The sequence below is a fragment of the Myotis davidii genome, unplaced genomic scaffold (genome assembly GCF_000327345.1).
Source record: "Myotis davidii unplaced genomic scaffold, ASM32734v1 scaffold736, whole genome shotgun sequence".
Lineage (NCBI taxonomy): Eukaryota > Metazoa > Chordata > Mammalia > Chiroptera > Vespertilionidae > Myotis > Myotis davidii.
The window spans coordinates 177,635-198,716 of NW_006287431.1; the positions used below are offsets into that span (position 1 = coordinate 177,635).

Genomic DNA, 21,082 nt, shown 5'->3' on the forward strand with positions numbered 1-21,082 from the left:
AGGAGACATGGACACAAAATCTTAGTAAAATGACACAGAAAAAGTAATAATGTAATTTTCACGTAAATTTAACTTGTCATAATTTTTTATGAATATACAAAGGCAATCTTTTAAAATGTTATATTTGCTAAGATTCTGGCAACAGCTTTATGTAACAAGGCAGAGCATATCAGGCCTGCCACTCAACTTGTGTATGATGTCTCAGCTTCAATATGAAGCTATTAAAAAAAAACCACAACCTAAAACCTGCTTTTCACATGCTAAATATCTTGGCAAGAATGCTGTAAAACCCTAGCCGGTTTGGCTCAGTGGATAGAGCGTTGGCCTGTGGATTGAAAGGGACCAGGTTTGATTCCAGCCAAGGGCACATGCCCGGATTGCAGGCTTGATCCGTGCAGAAGGCAGCCAATCAATGATTCTCTCTCATCATTGATGTTTCTATCTCTTCCTCCCTCTCCCTCCCTCCCTTAAATCAATAAAGAAATATATTTAAAAATAAAAGAATGCCATTAAATGCAATAAGGAATTTAAGATAGCAAGAATTAAAGTTAATAAAAGCTAAACATCAAATCTAAATAAAATTCATACAAAAAATAACTATTACTAGTTATATAAAAAATTTCCTGACTGGTTAAAACTTAACAGTATAAAACATGCACTTTAAAATCTTTAGCTGTCAAGTTCAAAAAGTAGCCGTGTCTAGGTCCTGACCAGGTTAGTAGGTTGTAGTGTCTTCCCGATGTGCTAAGGTTTTGGGTTCAGTTCCCAGTCAGAGCACACAGGATTCAACCAATGAATGCATAAATAAGTGGAACAACCAATCTCTGTTTCTCTCAAGTCAATTCTTTAAAAGAAAGTCTCTGCCTTGCCTTTGAGGGGAAAAAAAAACAAAAATAAAGGCGCTTATTTATACATTAAATTTTCGTGTTTTATTTAATTACAAATTGTCCTATATTCTAGCAATAGGATTTCTCAGTTATGTAGGGAAGACAATCATACTACTAAAAGCAACTACATATAGGGTAGGAAAAGATATAGAATTAGAGTTTAAATCCTTGTTTCTTCCAACTATTTACTCTGGCTGCCTATTTGATTGTTGGTTATAGGGATCTAATTTAATTCTCTGCTTAAGAGCTACCTTCCACCTACCAGGTGAGCAAAGATGAAAACCCAGGAAGGAGTCAATGAAGGAGGCGGTGTGGTGAACAGGCGCTCACTCTCCATTTGAGTGTGAGCTGGCACAGAAGGAGCTGGGACATTTGCACTTACCTTTTCATTAAAATAGATTCATGCATTTTCCCTAAGCTATTTCTAGGATGACTGCCTAGGAAACACTTCATGTCCTGCAAACACACACACGCCCACACCCTCTCTCTCTCCCTCTCTCTCTCTCTCTCTTTCTCTCTTCTCCAAAGCCAAAGTGTAGTCAAAATTAATTCAAATGTTATAACATATTCTAATGCTAAAATCCCTTCAGTATTTATTGGATTAGAGGTAAATCCCAGAGCTTTTGGGGCTTCCTTATGCTGTAAAAGGCTGTTTCTCTGGTTCACTCTGACAGAGACCAACGATGTCACTAAGCTGGGTGAAGCACCAGACTGCCGTACCCAGCTCTGACCTCCCAAAGCATGGCTACTGTGTCCCCAGAAACAGGCTGTGTGAGGATAAAAGGCACAGTTACAGAAACAGCAAACCACCACCACCCAACCCTAAAAACTCCTTTCCCAGGTAGATAAAAGTATACAAGGTGAAAAAATTAAAATACACTTATTATCAGTTTCAGCCCAATCCCCGTGGGCCAGGCCGAGGGACCCCAGCAGTGCACAAACCTGTGCACCGGGCCTCTAGTATGCATATAAGATCTTTGGTTAATCTCTTCCTGTCCTTCCCCTGCCCCCTGGTTGTCAGTGCGCATCATAGGTAATGGTCGAATGGTCGCTTAGGCTTTTATATATATACTAGAGGCCCAGTGCACAAAAATTTGTGCACTCGTGGGGGAGGGGTTCCCTCAGCCCGGCCTGTGCCCTCTCACAGTCTGGGACCCCTCAGGGGATGACCACCTGCTGGCTTAGGCCAGCTTCCCCGGAGATTGGCCTAAGATAGCAATCAGACATCCCTCTGGCAGCCCGGCAGGCCTTGGGGGATGTCCACTTGCCAGCGAGGAGCAGGCCTACACTGCAGTCAGACATCCTTAGTGCTGCTGAGGAGGCAGGAAAGGCTCCCACCACCGCCGCTGTACTGGCAGCCCTCAGCCTGGCTTGTGGCTGAGCAGAGCTCCTCCCATGTGAGAGCGTCCTGACCACCAGAGGACAGCTCCTGCATTGAGCGTCTGCCCCCTGGAGGTCAGCGTGTGTCATAGTGACCAGTCATTCCCAGTCATTCTGCTGTTAGGGTCAGTTTGCATATTACCTTTTACTATATAGGACAGAGGCCTGGTGCATGGGTGGGGACTGGCTGGTTTGCCCTGAAGGGTGTCCGGATCAGGGTGGGGGTCCTGCTTGGGTGCCTGGCCAGCCTGGATGACGGGCTGATGGCTGTTTGCAGCTGGTCGCACCCCGTTCAGGGTGGGGGTCCCCACTGGGGTGCCTGGCCAGTCTGGGTGAAGGGCTGAGGGCCGTTTTCAGGCTGGTGGGTGGCTGAAGCTCCCTCTCCTTTTTCTCTCTTTTTTTTTATTCTGGGATTTATTTACCTTCTATGGCTGTCACTGGAGCTGAGAGCCGGCTTTAGCTCTGAGGCTCAGCTTCAGCTCTGAGACTTCAGCTGCTGAAAGCAGGTATCTGGGTTTGTTTGGCTTCTATAATTGCAACATTGTTTCTTAGAGGGCAGCTCAGAGGCCGGCAGCGGCAGGCAGAGAACCTTGGCTTCCTCCGTGACTGGAGCAAGCAAGCCTCCTGTTCGCTTAGCTGCCTGGCTGCCGGCCGCCATCTTGGCTGGCAGTTAATTTGCATATCTAGCTGATTAGCCAATAGGAAGGGTAGTGAAGTTACAGTTAATTACCATGTTTCTCTATTATTCTCTATTATCCATATTTCTCTAGATACTGCTAGTCAAAATATTAGCTTATTCTCAAATATCAATCACTGGGTATGACTGCAATGCATTATCTCCTGGAGTTATTAGGAAACAGAAGAGAAAAAGACAGATATTCAAGCCCCTGGCAACTTTTATGACCCTTTCACATGCAACATCTGAGTGGCTACAGAACAGTCCTGGAATAATTCTAAAAAACAAAAAAATGTATGCATGTTGGTAGATACGTTATAATTCTCACAGTTGAAATTTCCTCAGACATTGCATTTTCTTTACAAGGGAATCCTTGTTTTTCTTTTTCTTTTTTTTTAAATTAAATCTTTACTGTTGAAAGTATCACATATGTCCCCCTTTTTCCCCCATTGATCCCTTCTAGCCAACCCCTGTGCCCCCACCCTCTCCACACACACACACACCTCAGGCCTTGCATCCCTGAAATAAATCCCACTTTATGGTGTATACTCTTTTTAATATATTGCTGGATCTGATTTGCTAATATTTTGTTGAGGATTTTAGCATCTATGTTCATCAGGGATGTTGGCCTGTAATTCTCTTTCTTTGTAATGTCTTTATCTGACTTTGGAATTAAGATAATGCTGGCCTCATAAAAAGAGCTTGGAAGTGTTCCTTCCTCATGGATTTTTTTGGAATAGTTTAAAATAAGTTTTTTTTCTCTCTTGCTTCCTTTAAGATTCTCTCTTTGTCTTTAATTTTTGTCATTTTAATTATGATATGTCTGGGTGTGGGCCTATTTGTGTTCTTCTTACTTGGGACTCTCTTTGATTACTGCTTCTATTCCCTCTGTTAGTATTGTCCTATTCAGGTTTTCTGATTCTTCCTGATTCAGTTTTGGGAGATTATATTTTTCTAGGAATTTATCCATTTTATCCACATTGTCCAGCTTGTTGGCAAATATTTGTTCATAGTATTTTCTTCCAATCCCTTATATTTCTGTGGTGTCAGTGGTTACTTTTCTGCTTTCTTTTCTGATTTTATTTATTTGGGTCCTCTCTCTGTTTCTTTTTTTAAAATATATTTTTATTGACTTCAGAGAGGAAGGGAGAGGGAGAGAGATAGAAACATCGATTATGAGAGAGAATCATTGATTGGCTGCCTCCTGCACACCCCCTACTGGAGATCGAGACCACAACCTAGGCATGTGCTCTTGACTGGAATCGAACCCAAGACCATTTAATCCACAGGTTGACCTGCTATCCACTGAGCCAAACCAGCTAGGGCTTTCTTTGTTTCTTGATGAGTCTGGCTAATGGTTCATCAATCTTGTTTATCTTTTCAAAGAGCCAGCTCTGACTTAGGTTCATTGACTTTTTGTGTTGTTTTTAGTCTCTATGTCATTTATTTCTGCTCTAATCTTCATTATTTCCTTCCTTCTACTTACTCTGGGCTTTTCTTGTTCTCTTTCTAATTCTTTAAGTTGTAAGGTTAAATAGTGTATCATTAATTTTTCTTGTCTTTTGAGGTAATCCTGTAGTGCTATGAACTTCCCTCTCAGAACTGCTTTTACTGTGTCCCAGAGATTTGGGATTGTGTGTGCTCATTTTCATTTGTTTCCAGAAGTTTTTGATTTCTTTCTTGATCTCATTGGTAACCCATTCATGGTTTAATATCATGCTATTTAGCCTTCATGTGTTTGAATGATTTTCACTGTAGTTGATTTCTAATTTCATTCCACTGTGATCTGAGAAGATGCTTGATGTGATTTCAGTCTTCTTGAACTTGTAGAGACTTGTTTTGTGTCCTAACATGTGGTCTATCTTTGTGAATGACCCATGTGCACTTGAGAAGAATATATTCAGCAGCTTTGGGGTAAAATGTTCCATAAAAGTCAGTTAAATCCATCTGCTCTAGTATGTCATTTAGAGTCACTGTTTCCTTGTTAATTTTTTGTCTGGAAGATCTATGCAGTGAAATCAGCAGGGTGTTAAAGTCCCCTACTATTACTGTATTGCTGTCGATCTTTCCCTTGAAGCCCTCTAGAAATTTATCTATATATTTTGGTGCTCCTATATTAGGTGTACATTTGTTTATCAGGGTTATGTTCTCTTTTTGGAGCAATCTGTTTAGTATTATGTTGTGACCTTGTTGTCTCTTGTGATGGCCTTCATTTTGAAGTCTTTTTTTGTCAGATATGAGTATTTCTACCCCATCTTTTCTTTCGTTTCCATTTGCATGGGAATTTTTTCCCCATCCCTTCACTCTCATCCTGTCTGAGTCTTTTGTTCTGAGGTGGGACTTTTATAAGGCAGCATATAATTGGGTCACATTTTTGTATACATTCAGCTACCCTACATCTTTTGTTTAGAGCATTTAATCCATTTACATTTAAGGTTATTATTGATAGGTACTTATTGCCATTTTAATTATGTATACCTATGTCTGTCTGTCTCTCTGTCTCTCTGTGTTTTCTTTTCTCTTGCTGCCTTTAAGATTCTCTCTTTGTCTTTAATTTTTATCATTTTAATTATGATATGTCTGGGCGTGGGCCTGTTTGGGTTCTTCTTGCTTGGGACTCTGTGCTTCCTGGACTTGTGCAACTTTTTCCTTCACCAGGTTAAGGAAGTTTTCTGTCATTATTTCTTCAAATATGTTCTCTATCCTTTGTTCTCCTTCTTCTTCTGGCACTCCTATTATGTGAATATTGTTACATATCATGTTGTCCCACAGCTCCCTTAAGTTGTCCTCCTGTTTTTTAATTGCTTTTTTTTTCTTTTTGTTTCTCTGATTGATTTTTTTCTACCCTGTCACTGATCCAGTCCTCAGCTTCCCCTGGTCTGCTGTGTATTTCTTCCAGTGTGTTCTTTCTTAGTGCTATGTCATTCTTTATTTCCGACTGGCCTTTTTTCATGGTTACTATACCTTTTCTCATGCCGTTGAGCATCTTTGCCATCATTATTCTGAACTCTATATCAGATAAGTTTCTTAACTCTATTTCATTTAGCTCTTCTGCTGGAGAATTCTCTTGTTCTTTCATTTTGGGTTTATTTTTTTAAAATATATTTTTATTGATTTCAGAGACGAAGGGAGAGGGAGAGAGAGACTGAAACATCAAAAATGAGAGAAAATCATGGTTCGGCTGCCTCCTGCACACCCCCTACTGGGGATCAAGCCCGAAACCCGAGCTGGTGCCCTCGACTGGAATCGAACCTGGGACACTTTGGTCCACAGGCTGACGCCCTATTCACTGAGCCAAATAGGCTAGGGCTGGGGGTTATTTTTTTAAAATATATTTTATTGATTTTTTTACAGAGAGGAAGGGAGAGGGATAGAGAGTTAGAAACATCAATGAAAGAGAAACATCGATCAGCTGCCTCCTGCATACCCGCCACTGGGGACGTGCCCACAACCAAGGCACATGCCCCTGACCAGAATCGAGCCCAGGACCCTTCAGTCCGCAGGCCGACACTCTATCCACTGAGCCAAACCGGCCAGGGCTGGGGGTTATTTTTTTATGTCTCCCCATTTTGATTGCCTGTTTGGGTTTTTGTCTATATTAGGTAGACCTGCTATGATCTCTGGTGCAGGATAATGTCAGACACTGTTTCTGACTGTCCCTGAGTACCCTGTTTGGGGCTATCAGCAATCCACAGCTATGGCTCCCTCTGCTGGGGCTGGGTGTTTTTGGAAAGGAACAAGATTCTACACCGGGATCTCCTTTTCCTAGTCCCGGGACCAGAAGATCAGGCAGAGTCAAAGCCTCCAGAGGTCTTCCTCTGCCTGCAGTCCCGTTGACATTCAGTATTGATTTGCCTCAAGCTACAGACCACAGGGTGGGGCACGATGTCTTCCAACATGGTGGGGCAATTGTCTTCACCCCAAGCAAAAACTTGTATAGGTAAGACCTGTGGAGAAAGCTGTCCTCTGCAGTATGAGGGAATGACTCAGTACATGAAATCGGGGTTGTGCTCTGAGCTCCAACCCCAGAGACTCCAACCCTGGACTCTCCTCACACAGATCCAGTCCACTCTGCCCTCCCTCTGCCCCAGCCCAAAGTGAGTGGCTGCACACGAAATTTTGTGTGTTGCCCCTTTAAGAGGGTGCCTGCATTTCTAGCTGTCTCTGGCTGGCAGACAGCAACCCTACTGGTTTTCACAGCCAGATGTTCTGTGTGCACCTTTCTCAGTTCTGGTGCTCTGGGGTGGTGAGCCCAGCTTGGGGTTTAGACCCAGAGTTCTCAGTGGAAATTTCCCACAGCTGAGATATCCCACCCTTTAGCTCAGTGGTTCTCAACCTTCCTAATACCGTGACCCTTTAATACAATTCCTCATGTTGTGGTGACCCCCAACCATAAAATTATTTTCGTTGCTACTTCATAACTGTAATTTTGCTACTGTTATGAATCGTAATGTAAATATCTGATATGCAGGAAGTATTTTCATTGTTACAAATTGAACATAATTAAAGCATAGTGATTAATCACAAAAACAATATGTAATTATATATGTGTTTTCCGATGGTCTTAGGTGACCCCTCTGAAAGGATCTTTTGACGCCAAAGGGGTCGCGACCCACAGGTTGAGAACCACTGATTTAGCTGCTGTCTGTGGGAGCCTGTCTGCTGTCTGTGGGACCCTGTGGCATCTCTGCACGTCCTACCAGTCTCTATGCGGTCTCCACTTCCTACCCTTGGTTATTAGGGTTCCCTCCGCTAGTCTTCAGTTGATGTTTCAGGGTGGTTTTTCTGTATTTTAGTTGTACTTCCACTTTGGTCCTGGGAGAGTGTCAGGGTAGCTCCTACCATTTTTTCAGGGGCTGTTTTCTAATATGCAGTCGGAATCCTGATTTTTCTTAATGTTATTATAATGAGTCAGGACTTGAACTATCAGCCTTCTTTTTCTTACTGTGCTTCTCTCTCTCTCTTTTGCTTTTTCTGTCTTCACCGCTTTTCTTTTCTTTTTTGTTAATCCTCACCTGAGGATATTTTTCCATTAGTTTTTAGAGAGAATGGAAGGGAGAGGGAGAGACAGAAAGAAACATTGATTGGTTGCCTCCCACATGTGCCCCCACCAGAGCCAGGGATAAAGCCTGCAACCAAGGTACGTGCCCTTGACCTAAATCAAACCTGGGACCCTTCAATCCACAGGCTGAAACTCTGTCTACTGAGCCAAACCAACTAGGGCCTTCTCTTCTTTTTTGCTGATACCTCCTCAATATTATCTGATTCTGATAAGGACTCCGATGATAAAGGTTTACCGTCAGGATACATCTTGTGCCAGGGATAGAGCCCGCAACCAAGGTACGTGCCCTTGACCTAAATCAAACCTGGGACCCTTCAATCCACAGGCTGAAACTCTGTCTACTGAGCCAAACCAACTAGGGCCTTCTCTTCTTTTTTGCTGATACCTCCTCAATATTATCTGATTCTGATAAGGACTCCGATGATAAAGGTTTACCGTCAGGATACATCTTTCTCTATTTGCCAAGTCCTTGAACTTGTATGTCCTTTCCTTTCTCTGTTGCATCTCTTCTTTTTTTTAAAAGATTTTTTATTGATTTATTTTTAGAGAGGCGGGGAGAGAGAGAAACATTGATCGGGTACCTCCTGAACAACCCCACTGGAGATCAAACCAGCCACCCTCCAGTGCAGGGGCCAGTGCCCAGCCAGCCAAGCCACACTGCCAGGGCTCAGCTGCATCTTTTGACTTCTTTATTTTTTTAAACTCTCCCTTCCGTCTGATTCACTCTCTAACATAGAACTTTCTGTAATTAATGTGAATGCTTGCTCTTTTTCTTTTTGTAAAGTCACTTCTTCAGAATCTGGAGAACTGCTGGAACAATCAGAGCTTGAAGAAGATTTCTTCTTTCCTTTTTTCTTGCTCTGTCTTCTTTTGGCTGAACTCCCATTCCCACTTAATTATCTCTCCCTGGTCTTTTTCTTGATCTTTCTTTCAGTTCTCATTCATTTTTTTCTTCAAATTTAGTTAATTCCTTGGAGCCTTTCGTTTTCTTTTCTAGTTGTCGTTTCACTTCTTTCCAGGTAGGCCTCGGTTGATTCGGGTCATTAGCTTGAATCGTTGACCCTGAAGACTGGATTGAACCCTTTGAACTGGCCATAGCTTTTGGGACTATATAAGCCTCGTGGTTGTCCCATTTTCCCCATGGAAAAACACATGCTGACCATAAGCCTTAGGTATACTTTTGCTGAGTTTTGACCACTGCATACACCTGTGGAACCCAAACCCCTGTGAAGTTCTAGAGCATGACAACCACCCCAACCCATACCCCTGCCCTTCCCAGTCCATCCCCACCCTCACCCCCCAAAGAAAGAGCCACTGCTCTGACTTTTTTCACCGTGGATTAGTGTTGCCTATTTTAGACCTTCATATAAATGGAGGTCTACAGTATTGCACTCCTTTTTTATTCCCACCCCCACCCCTCCCCTTTGACAATCATCAGCTTGTTCTATATATCTGTGGTCTGTTTCTGTTTTGTTTGTTTGTTTTCTCTGGATAAATAGCCAGAAGTGGAATTGCTGGGTCGTATGACAGCTCTGATTTTAATTTTTTGAGGAATCTCCAGTCTTGAGCCCTGTTGCTGTCTTTCTGTTTTCACTCAGGGCTGTCATTTGTGTCCCTCGGTGCAGGTGTCCACTGAGGTCCGAGCGGCAGAGGGATTGTCCGGGGTCACCCAGCACCTGGGAGCTGGGACCCAGGGCTCCTGGTGTCCCGTGTGCACAGCTCAGCATCTCCAACCCTGGCCCCTCCCTCTCCCCACAGGGCGAGAGGCTGAGCCACGCTGTGGGCTGTGCTTTTGCTGCCTGCCTGGAGCGGAAGCAGCGGCGGGAGAAGGAGTGTGGGGTGACGGCTACCTTCGATGCCAGCCGCACCAGCTTTGCCCGCGAGGGCTCCTTCCGCCTGTCCGGAGGCGGGCGGCCCACTGACCGAGAAGCCCCGGACAAAAAGAAAGGTGGGTCTGCCCAGACGGCAGGGCACGGAGTGGGGCCCGGAGGCTGCGGGTCCGGTTTGCAGGGAGAGCCGCGGCGGTGCAGGGACTCCACAGTTCACATAGCAGAGCCCCGACCACAGAGTTTGGTGACAGTTTATAAAGCTCATTTAGTCAGAGTCCTTCGGGCAATATTCTGCGGGCCGCAGGTCCCAGCCAAGGTCACAAATGGCGCTATTGCCGGCCAACTCAGGGAGGTGCCCAGGCTTTTCAAAGTGCGTACCAAAAAATGAGATAGAAAATACAGAGTGATCAAATGTAGTAAGGATAAGTATAGCTTACTGATGTTTTTATCTCATTTTGTGTATGTTTGTACGTGGAATAGGTTAGCATGTAAAGGTATTTCTTACTCTGGTTGCCATCAGGAAAGTTTGATAAACATCTGATAGACTAACATTCTAGGTGACTGGCCATACCTTTGTCAATTGTAAAAAAAAAAATTTTCCAACATAAGTGTATTATATGCTCAGTCACAATGTGACTTAATTTTTCTTTTATGCGGATTCTAGTTTTAAGATTTTTTGAAAACACTGCTTAAAATTGACAAAGAATTTCCCATTGGGAACTGTTCCAGATTAAAGGAGACTAAAGAGATTTGACAAGTATTTTTAAATGCAGTGTGTGGTCCTGAACATACGTAAAAAAGAACATCTATAAAGGACATGATCTGGACAGTTGGGGAAAATGGACTACGGACTGTAGACTGGCTAACAGTATTGTACTCACGTCCAGTTCCCCACGTGAGACATTATACCGCAGCTGTGTAGGAAACTGTTTTTTGGCGGTACATGCTGAAGGCTTGGGGTTAAGTTGTCTGAAAGTTACTTTTTTGTTTTTTGTTTTTTTAGAATTTCTCTTTATTTTTAAAAAATATATCTGTATTGATTTCAGAGAGGAAGGGAGAGGGAGAGAGAAATAAAAACATCAATGATGAGAGAGAACCATTGATTGGCTGCCTCTTGCTGGGGATCGGCCCACAACCCAGGCATGTGCCCTGATCGGGAATTGAACCATGACTTCCTGGTTCATAGGTCAAGGCTCAACCACTGAGCCATGCTGGCCACACTGTAAGTTACTCTTAAATGGTAGGGAAAATTATAGACGGAGGGAGAGAGCACATACGATAACATGTTAACACTGGGGACCTTAGGTGAAGAGAACCTGCACGTTGCCCGGCTGGTGTGGGTCAGTGGATTGAGCATTGTCCCGTGCACCAAGAGGTCACTGGTTCAGTTCCCGGTCAGGGCACATGCCCGGGTTGTGGACTCGATACACAGTAGGGGGTGTGCAGGAGACAGCCGATAGAAGTTTCTCTCTCATCCATGTTTCTACCTCCTCTCCCTTTCTCTATCTAAATATCAATAAAAACATATATTTTTTAAAAAGATAAGAAACATGCACACTCATTGTTCCATTAAAACATCTTTTCTATAAGTTTAAAATAGTTCTAACAAAAAAGTTAGGAAAGCAAAATTTTTAACTAATTCTTATTGCTTTATCAATAACATTCTTTTTTTAAAAAAATTATTTTCATTGATTTCAGAGAAGAAGGAAAAGCATGGAACATATACTGCCTCAGCTGACCCTCTCAGGAGGCCCGGGGGGGTGGGGGTGAGGGCATATAGTGCAGAAGCTGGAGCCCAGAGAAGCGGGGGTGGGAGAGGGACTTTCTAAGGTCCCTAAAGGGGGTTTGGGGGGTAGAGGTGGTTCCTGGTTCCAACCCGTCCCAGGCTGTCACCTGGCCAGGCCTGGGTGAGAGCCTCACGGCCTCAACCCGGAAGATGGGAGAAGAAATGCCGGTGACCTCCCTGCCCACTCTGGCTTGAGTTTAAGCTCCCTGGCATTCAGGCTACAGCTTGGGTGAGGCCCTGATTGGAGGGTGTGTGTGTGTGTGTTGGCAGGGGTGAGGGGACCCTGCCCTGGAAGAGCAGGCCTTGGGTAGTCCCAGAGTGGAGGGAGACCAGGCTGAAGGGCTGGAGAGATCTGGAAAGCTCCCCAGAGGAAGGGTGTCAAGCTGGGTCTAGAAGGATGGGTAGCAACTGGAGGGAGGGAGGAGGTAGTTGAGGTGGGAAGAATGGTGGGAGGTACAGAGACGGAGAGACGAACAGACAGAATGATAGCGGAAGACAGCATGATGTGGGGAGACCAAGCCAGAGAGAGAGACAGGTTAGGGTAAAGGGACCACCAACTCCAGAGTCGGCCTGCCTCTTGCTAGTACTGTGGCTTGGGCAAGTCACTTACCATTGCTGGGCCTCAGTTTTCACCTCTGTAAAATGGGGACACTGGTAGTATTGACCTCAAGGGGTGGTTTTGAAGATTGAATGAGTTAGTAATTGCCAGGCACTTGGAACAAGGCCTGATTCATTGGTCATGCACCAAGCAAGTGTCCATTACATTAGTCAGAAAAGGAGATAGATAGAAGGGCTCAAAAGGGGAAACGGGGGGAACAGCAGAGGAAAGAGATCGGTGGCAGAAAGCTAGCAAGACACAGGTTAAGTTGGGGTAAAATTCCTCAGTGGCTTCATGGGGAAAGCAGTCCTGGCTTAGGTGGGGGTGAGGGGCATTCACGGCTCTGACCAGTCTGTCTTGAGGGCAGGAAACACTGGGTGAGGAAGGCAGCCGTGGGGAAGGACCAAGGGGGCCAGGTGGGGAGACCTCCCATGCCAGGGTGAGGTATCTGACCTCCATCTCCCATGTCTCCAACAGAGGCGGCAGCTGCCCCCACTGCGGCTCCCGGCCCTGCCCAGCCTGGGCGCGTGTCCCCGACACCAGCCACCACATCCCCTGGTGAGAAGGGTGAGGCAGGCACCCCCGTGGCTGCAGGCACCACGGCGGCTGCCATCCCCCGTCGCCATGCCCCCCTGGAGCAGCTGGTTCGCCAGGGCTCCTTCCGTGGGTTCCCCGCGCTCAGCCAGAAGAACTCGCCTTTCAAACGGCAGCTGAGCCTGAGGCTGAATGAGCTGCCGTCCACGCTGCAGCGCCGCACTGACTTCCAGGTGAAGAGCACAGGTGAGCCCGGGATCAATACCACTGTCTGCGCAGGAGATAGAGAACAGGGGGTGGCCACGATTGAGTAGCACTGTCTGCCGTGCACACAGCTGAGAGGTGGAACACCTTGTGATCAATTAGCAGTTCCTGCCAGGAGCTAGAGTAGAAATCATGATCCATTAGCAGTGTCTGCTATGGACAAAGGATAAAAGAAAGGTGGCACAAATCATGATCAATTAGCTATGTCTGCCGTGGTTAGGGAAATGCAAGAGGGGGCCTACATGACTGATTAGCAAAGTGCTGTGGACAAGGGGAGGAGGGCAGCTGCACCAGTGCCAGGATTTTGCTCGGGAGGAGACTGAGGCACCGGCCTTTGCCAGTAAAGCCATGAGATCTGGCCGCGTGAAGAATTCAGGCTGAGTCACAGAGGACTGTGATGGTTAGCAATGCCTGCCTGGGGCAGGGAGGATAGAGTGATGGCTTATATCCTGAGCTCCTTCCAATGTCTGCGTGAGCAAGAAAAAGGAGAAGGTGGCACACCACATGAATAATTAGCAGAGTCTGCTGTGGGCAAGGGAGGAAGGGAGAGCAAAAGGAGTGCTATGTTTTCACCCACGGAGAGACGGCCGGAATTTGGCCAGAGGAAAGGGAAATGGAGGGCACCAGGGAGCGTGGGAATCGCAGGGTCAGGGAGCATGGTGGGGGCTTTGTGATGTCACTTGAGGGCAAAGGACTGGGCCAGGGCAGCACCCACCATCGTTGATTAGCAATGTCTTCCGTGGGTGATGCTAGGAGTGAGGCCGTTTAAATGTCCTATTTTGCTTGGAGGGAAGATGGAGTCACAAAGATCAGTCCTGTCTTCCAGCATTTGGCGTGTAGAGGCCAGAGCCAGGTGAGGGGAAAGCATTGTGTTTGATTACTAATGTCTGCGACGTGCCCAGGAAAGGAGAAAGATGGTATATGTCATGATGTAAAGCAGTCTGGCCCAGCGGGTGTGGCTCAGTGGTTGAATGTTGACCAGTGAACCAGGAGGTCATGGTTCGAACCTGGTCAGGGCACATGCCCAGGTTATGGGCTCAATCCCCAGTCGGGGGCATGCAGGAGGCAGCTGATCAATGATTCTCTCATCATTGATGGTTCTATTGCTCTCCCTCTCCCTTCCCTTCTCTGAAATCAATAAAAATATATTTAAAGAAAAAACAAGGCAACAGCGTCGACCAGTGAACCAGGAGGTCATGGTTCAAACCTTGTCAGAGCACATGCCCAGGTTATGGGCTCAATCCCCAGTCGGGGGCATGCAGGAGGCAGCTGATCAATGATTCTCTCATCATTGATGGTTCTATTGCTCTCCCTCTCCCTTCCCTTCTCTGAAATCAATAAAAATATATTTAAAGAAAAAACAAGGCAACAGCTGCTGTGAGAAAGGGAGAGGAGAGGTGGTGTGGTACCACGTTTTGCGCAAGGGAGGCAGGCGGGAGGGCGGCCTTTCCTCCAGCTGCCGGTGAAGTCATGTGGTCTGGCCTGCTCCCCTGCCTCCAGACACCTCACCGGGACACCTGCCCTCACGGCCTGGGGACTGGCGTGGGAGGTGTTGACGGGTATCCCGGAGGCTGGGCCACTCCAGAAGGTGACGGCTGGGCAGATGCAGGGCTTGTTGAGAATGACTGGCATTTGCTCCGCCGTGTCCGGCAACATCCCTTTTCTACTGTCCTCTTACAGCCTGACATTAAGCTCACCCCCAGGCTGTCACACGTGCTCCCTGGAGGGGGCAGGCTCCCCAGGCTTTATTTGAAAGCCTCACACTCCTGTAGCCAATTGCTCATTTGCTTAGACGTGACATGCCACACAGACATTTCACCAACTCACACAGATGTTCCAGTCAGTCGCGCACTTCGTCAAGTGCACACCAAAGTCACACCGAATTGGAAGTTGCAGGTACACCCCCATTCATGCACACTTGGAGTCACACATGCAGATTCATGCATGCTTGCAAACATGTCCATACATCATGCAGGCAGAGTGGCGCACACTTGGGAATCACAGTCAGGTCACCACACACTGGATTCCAGTCGCACTCAGATGCCACATCCTCTGAGGCTACATGCTCATTCGGACTAACACACACACTCCTCATGTAAATGACCCGGAAGCCATATACCCTCCCCCCCCCCCCCCCCCCCCCCCCCCCTGACTCCTCCAGTTGGTTTCTTCCTCATGCTCATTGGAGCATCACCCCTGTTGCTGAGCTGTCACAGGCTCTTGTCGCCCCACACCGCTGTTTATTCAGATCGTCCCTTTGCTCATCTCAAGTGCTCTTGAGGCCCCACATCTGCTCACTGTCTCCCTGGCACAGCTGTGTCTCTGCCCTCGTGATCCGTGTTATAGGCCAGGGTGGACAGGGCCCCATTTTGCCACCCAAAGCAGGACAAGTGATCCCCAGCCAGTGAAAAACAGTGTGGCCCACATCCATTCTGACTGGTCAATGCTCTTGCCATCTATGTGGTTAAAAATATTTTTTAAATTAATATATGTTTTTATTTTTAAAAACATAATAGTATTGATTTCAGAGAGGAAGGGAGAGGGAGGGACAGAAACATCAATGAGACAGAATCATTGATTGGCTGCCTCCTGCACGCCCCCTATTGGGGCTCAAGCCTGCAATCTGGGCACGTGTGACCTGGAATTGAACTGTGACATCATGGTTCATAGGTTGATGCTCAGCCACTGTGCCATGCTGGCTGGGCACTATCTGTTCTTAAACAGTTTAAATATTTCTTCTGGTTTGTAGCTATAGGCAGGTCCTCCTTGAGGTCCCCCCTTGATTTGGGGCCCCTGTGACTGCCATCCAACTGCTGGGAAAATGTCCCAGGGCCAAGAGACCGGAGAAAGAGGCTGATGACTCCATCACTGCACCAGGAGTTGATTAAGGGAATTTACTTACGAGGCACATCGTGGACAGAGGCCAGACGACACGAATAACCTCTGTGCCACAGGGCAGGCGCTCAGAGGTTATACGGGACAGGGCAGGATGGAAGGGTGCGGGGTGTGACCTGCCCCAGGTAAGGGGAAACCACTTACATGCTTGCCTGGGCCAGGCGGCGACCTGTTCCGGGAACAGCACACCTGGGGCAGAGGAGAGGTCTCTCAGGGGTTTTACAGGACGCTGCCTCAGTTCTGGCTCCAACCTGGCTTGTGGGTCCAGTCCAGACTATCAGTACCCCAGTGTCACACACTCCTTGCACCACCCAGATGTCACACACACACACACACACACACACACACACATGCACAGAGTTATCATTTTTGTGACCCTGGCCACTTAGTTACTTAGTTACCACCGACCCAACACACCTTGTGGGAGGAGCACCTGAGAGCAAAGGGGTCAAGAACAGGGTCTGGGACGATCACTGACCTCCGCCTCTCCCTGACCTCCCAGTGCCTGAGATGGAGCCGCCTGGGGCCAGCGACAGCGACAGCATCAGTGCTCTGTGCACACAGATCAGCTCGTCTTTTGCCAGTGCTGGAGCGCCAGCACCAGGGCCGCCGCCTGCCTCCACAGGTGAGCCCAGCCCTGCCTGGGGCGCCCCCTGCGTCCCCCTGCCCCACTCAGGGTCACCGCAGGGACTCCAGGGATCTTGGAATCCCACCGGCTCAGGACCGTGGGTCATCTTAGAGCTCTGGGAGCACCTTAGAACCAAGGAATCACTTTGTTTTTTTAATCCTCACCCAAGGATATGTTTTTATTGATTTGAGAGAGGAAGGAGAGAGAGAGAGAGAAACATCAACCGCTTGCCTTCCGTACATGCTCCTACCAGGGGTTGAACCTGCAACCTAGGTATGTGCCCTGACCAGGAATCGAACCACCACCTTTTGGTGTATGGGACGATGCTCCAACCAGCTGAGCTACCCGACCAGGGCCCCATGGGATCATTGTTATTTTCCTTTTATTTTTAAATATGTTTTTATTTCAGAGAGGAAGGGAAAGGGAGAGAGGTAGAAACATCAATGATGAGAGAGAATCATTGATTGGCTGCCTCCTGCATGCTCCCTACCGGGATCGAGCCCACACCCGGGGCATGTGCCCTGACTGGAAATCTAACCGTGACCTGCTTCACAGGGCAACACTCAACCACTGAGCAACACCAGCTGGGCCATGGGATCATTTTTAAACCTTCCTGTCTTAGCCTGGCCGGCGTGGCTCAGTGGATTAAACATCGTCCGTGCACCAAGAGGCCTCCAGTTGAGTCCTGGTCAGGGCACATGCCCCGATTGCAGGCTCAATCCCCAGTAGGGGACGTGCAGGAGGCAGCCGATTGATGTTTCTCATCGATGTTTCTGTCTCCCTCTCCCTTCCTCTATATCTAAAAAATCAATAAAAACATACATTTTTAAAAAGACTTCCTGTCTTAGAATAATGAAAGTCAGAAACCTCCAGCCGTAGCCTCACAGGATACTGGAATCTAACCGACTTGGAGCCACGACCCTGGAGTCTCACAGCTTTAGAGAGCGCTCTCAGACAGCGCAGTGGAATCGCCTCACCTCGGGCGTGTGGTGGAACCAGGAGAGCACCTTAGACTTGCAAACAATGTAAATTTAAAGCTCTTAGAAAACAGAAACTTAAAACCATGGAACCTTACTCATCACGTTAGAATGAGGAAGATCTATGGAGCCTTAGAATCTTCGCCTCCTAAAACAAAACATCCTGAGTATCAGAGCCAAGGGCGCTATTAAACAGAGTTAATAGCAGGTGGCTGATGGTCAGTCCTGCCTGTGTGTTTCCCATCCTGGGGCCTTAGAATCCCAGACTATGTGTCCTTAGCACTGCAGAACTGCCGTGTGGTCCAGGATGGATTCAGGCCTAGTTCAGAGTCTGACCCCAGCCTCGGGTTCCTTCTGACGCAGCCCTTGCCCTCACCTGCCCTCTCCTCTGCCCAGGGACTTCTGCCTGGGGCGAGCCCTCGGTGTCCCCGGCAGCCGCCTTCCAGCCCGGGCACAGGCGGACCCCTTCGGAGGCCGAGCGGTGGCTGGAAGAGGTGTCGCAGGCGGCCAAAGTGCAGCAGCAGCAGCAGCAGCAGGTGTCCACGGTGCCCGCCGCACCCCCTCCCCTGCAGCCCTTCCCCGCCCCCGTGGGGCCCTTCGATGCCACACCTGCCCAGGTGGCCCTGTTTCTGCCACCCCCACACATGCAGCCCCCTTTTGTGCCCACCTACCCAGGCTTGGGCTACCCGCCCATGCCCCGCGTGCCCGTGGTGGGCATCACACCTTCGCAGATGGTGGCCAACGCCTTCTGCTCAGCTGCCCAGCTCCAGCCACAGCCCACCGCCCTGCTTGGGAAAGCTGGAGCCTTCCCCCCACCTGCTGTGCCCAGTGCCCCTGGGAGCCAGGCCCCGCCACGCCCCAATGGGGCTCCCTGGCCCCCAGAGCCAACACCCACCCCAGCCCCTGAGTTGGACCCCTTTGAGGCCCAGTGGGCAGCATTAGAAGGCAAACCCGCCGTAGAAAAGCCTTCTAACCCCTTCTCGGGCGACCTGCAAAAGACCTTTGAGATTGAACTGTAGCCCCAGCCGCCCTGCCACCCCATGATCTCCAGGCCCCACACCTACAAGTTGAGGCCCACTTCTCCCCTCATCTTGCTCCCTGGGGCTTCGCCCCTCAATATCCCTCTAACTCCTCCTCTCGACCCCCCCACAACCACTATAGAACCGACATTGTGACGCCCAGGTTTCCACAGGCTGGAATTCAGGGACAGACCAGCCTGGCAATGCTCCTTCCCCCACCCCAGGCACGGGGGTGGCTGTAGTGCCAGGGAGCGCCCTCGGTTCAAGCTGCAGTTTCCAGTTTCTGTTGTTGACCTTCCACCTTCCATTGTTGGATGGGCTCGGGGAGGAATGTCCATTTAGGGGCTCTCCTGGGCCCCACATGGTTGCCCCCCCCCACACACACACACACACACACAGCACAAGCAAAGGGCTTCCCCTCTGCCCACCTGCTGCGTTCACTGCCAATGCTGTGCTCACCGTTAGCCCCTCCCCCACTCGGCCCACATCTTCCTTGGACCAAGGTCTCTTGGGGGCCAGGGCCGAGTTGGGGGCCCAGGAAGTGAGTTTGGGGGGAGGGCAAGGAGATGCTCAGTTACCTCACGTTGGTGCCCCCTGGGGGAGGGGCCCAGAGGAAGGGGGAGGGGTGCCTGGCGGGTACTTTTCTATCTTTTATTTCCAGATTTTTTTGTATCTAAACTTGCAGATTTGTATTATACCAGGATAGCCAATAAAGGAAGAATATAACGGTGCCCCTCAGGAAAGCGGGGTGTGTGTCTGGGAGGGACGGTGAGGTCACAGCCTTCCTTCCCGAGGCGTCCCCTAAAGCAAGAGGGTCTCCCTGCATGATAACCCGAGTCAGACGTAGCAGCAGGTAGCAGCTGGCCTGGCACGGAGAGGTGAGTAGTAAAGGGTGCCCACAATTAATCACCCCATTTCTGATGCTTCAGAGTTTGAACCCAGGAATTAAAATTCTGATCTGCTGCTAATAAGTTCAGTATTAAAATCCCTTCAAGTTACCGAGGTTTGGAATAGTATGAGCTGGTCAATTCTTGTGTCATCGATTGTATTCTCTGTAACCGAGACCAAAGTGTCATTTGATGCGGCAGCATGTTTCAAGTCTGTCTTGTTTTGGGGCCCCTTGATATAATCTACCTTATATATTTTTAATTATATAAATTATATGCTTAACTCTTTATAGCTCTTTAAAACAAGGTGATTGATTTGGTGAAGCCCAGTGTTATCTCCCCATTGGAGGGAGGGGGAAGTTGCGTCACTCTCCCACAGTCGTACCCCGATTGGTGGGGGGGCCGGGAGTCATTCCAACCTGAAGGCCAGTTATTAACCACTGGCTGTGAGGAAACAGTCTAGGGCAGTGATGGCGAACCTTTTGAGCTCGGCGTGTCAGCATTTTGAAAAACCCCAACTTAACTCTGGTGCCGTTCACATATGGAAATTTTTTGATATTTGCAACCAGAGTAAAACAAAGACATATATATATTTTTTTAAAATATATTTTATTGATTTTTTACAGAGAGGAAGGGGGAGAGAGACAGAGAGAGCTTATATTTTTGATATTTATTTTATATATTTAAATGCCATTTAACAAAGAAAAATCAACTAAAAAAATGAGTTTGCGTGTCACCTCTGACACGCGTGTCATAGGTTCACCATCACTGGTCTAGAGCCTGCCCTCAGGGGTTTGCGTTATAGTCCATCAGCTGAGGGTCCCGGGCCAGGGGACCCCAAAGAAGACCCACAGCCCTTCTCCCGGAGAAAGGCCACTCCTTCAGGCCCGGGGCCAAATAGCCTCTTCTTATAAGTGGACCCTCTTCCCAGGCCCCGCCCACAAATCCTTCCAAAGTTAGGAAGACCTTTGACCCTTCAGGCTGGGTCGGGAGCACTCCCCTCCCCCCACTTGGGTCCTAAGGGCCCTGGCTCCTCTGCCTCTGCGCCCCCCCGCCCCCCCAGCCCTGACCCATCCAGGGCAGTCACTGTCCGGTGCCCATTGGACCAGGAGTGAGGGCTGGGCCTGGGGCCGGCGCAGAGGAGGCATCTCAGCAATTCTCTGCAGACGCTGGGCTGACCCTGAGGGCAGGGGGCCTAAGGCTTGGACAGGGCGATGCCGACGACTGGATGGATGGGGGAACGGCCACGCAGCACACGGAGAACAGGGACAGGGTCAAGATCTCCTCGGCCAGAGCTGACCTTTACACAAAACCTCCCCTGTGCCCAGGGCGGTCCTTCTCAGAGGCCACCCGCCCCGCCCCCTCACCCCCCAAATATCCCGGTCGGTCCGCGGCGCTCCCTGAGCCAATTCCCCACCTCCCTCCCCACCTCGCCCGATGGGGACACCCCCAGTTCCGGTGCTTCTCCACTAACACCATGGATCTGGGGTTCACCTCCCACCCTCCACGTCCCCCGGCTCGGGGATCTGAACAGACCCGGACAACAGAGTGAGCGTCCGTGCCCTAGCGGTGACGTCGCCCCGTCAACGCGATGTCCACCGCGGGCTGGGTCGGCGCCCCTTTCCCAGTTCAGCTGCTCTCGCCACCCACGGAGCCGCAG

The 21,082-nt window shown here is 48.7% G+C and overlaps 1 protein-coding gene across 3 annotated transcripts in view; it reads left to right on the forward strand.

Moving 5' to 3' along the window:
• Positions 1-19,710, forward strand: part of NUMBL (numb homolog (Drosophila)-like) — a 37,144-nt gene extending 17,434 nt beyond the window's left edge. For 2 of the 3 annotated variants that reach the window (XM_006759196.2, XM_006759198.2), the window contains exons 7-10: positions 9,764-9,953; positions 12,696-12,998; positions 16,414-16,536; positions 17,913-19,710. In XM_006759196.2, the coding sequence (XP_006759259.1) occupies positions 9,764-9,953; positions 12,696-12,998; positions 16,414-16,536; positions 17,913-18,535 (1,239 nt within the window). In that variant the 3' untranslated portion in view covers positions 18,536-19,710. The remainder of the gene's footprint in view (positions 1-9,763; positions 9,954-12,695; positions 12,999-16,413; positions 16,537-17,912) is intronic. The other variant, XM_015560942.1, reaches the window with a different exon arrangement.
• The last annotated feature ends 1,372 nt before the right edge of the window (positions 19,711-21,082 follow it).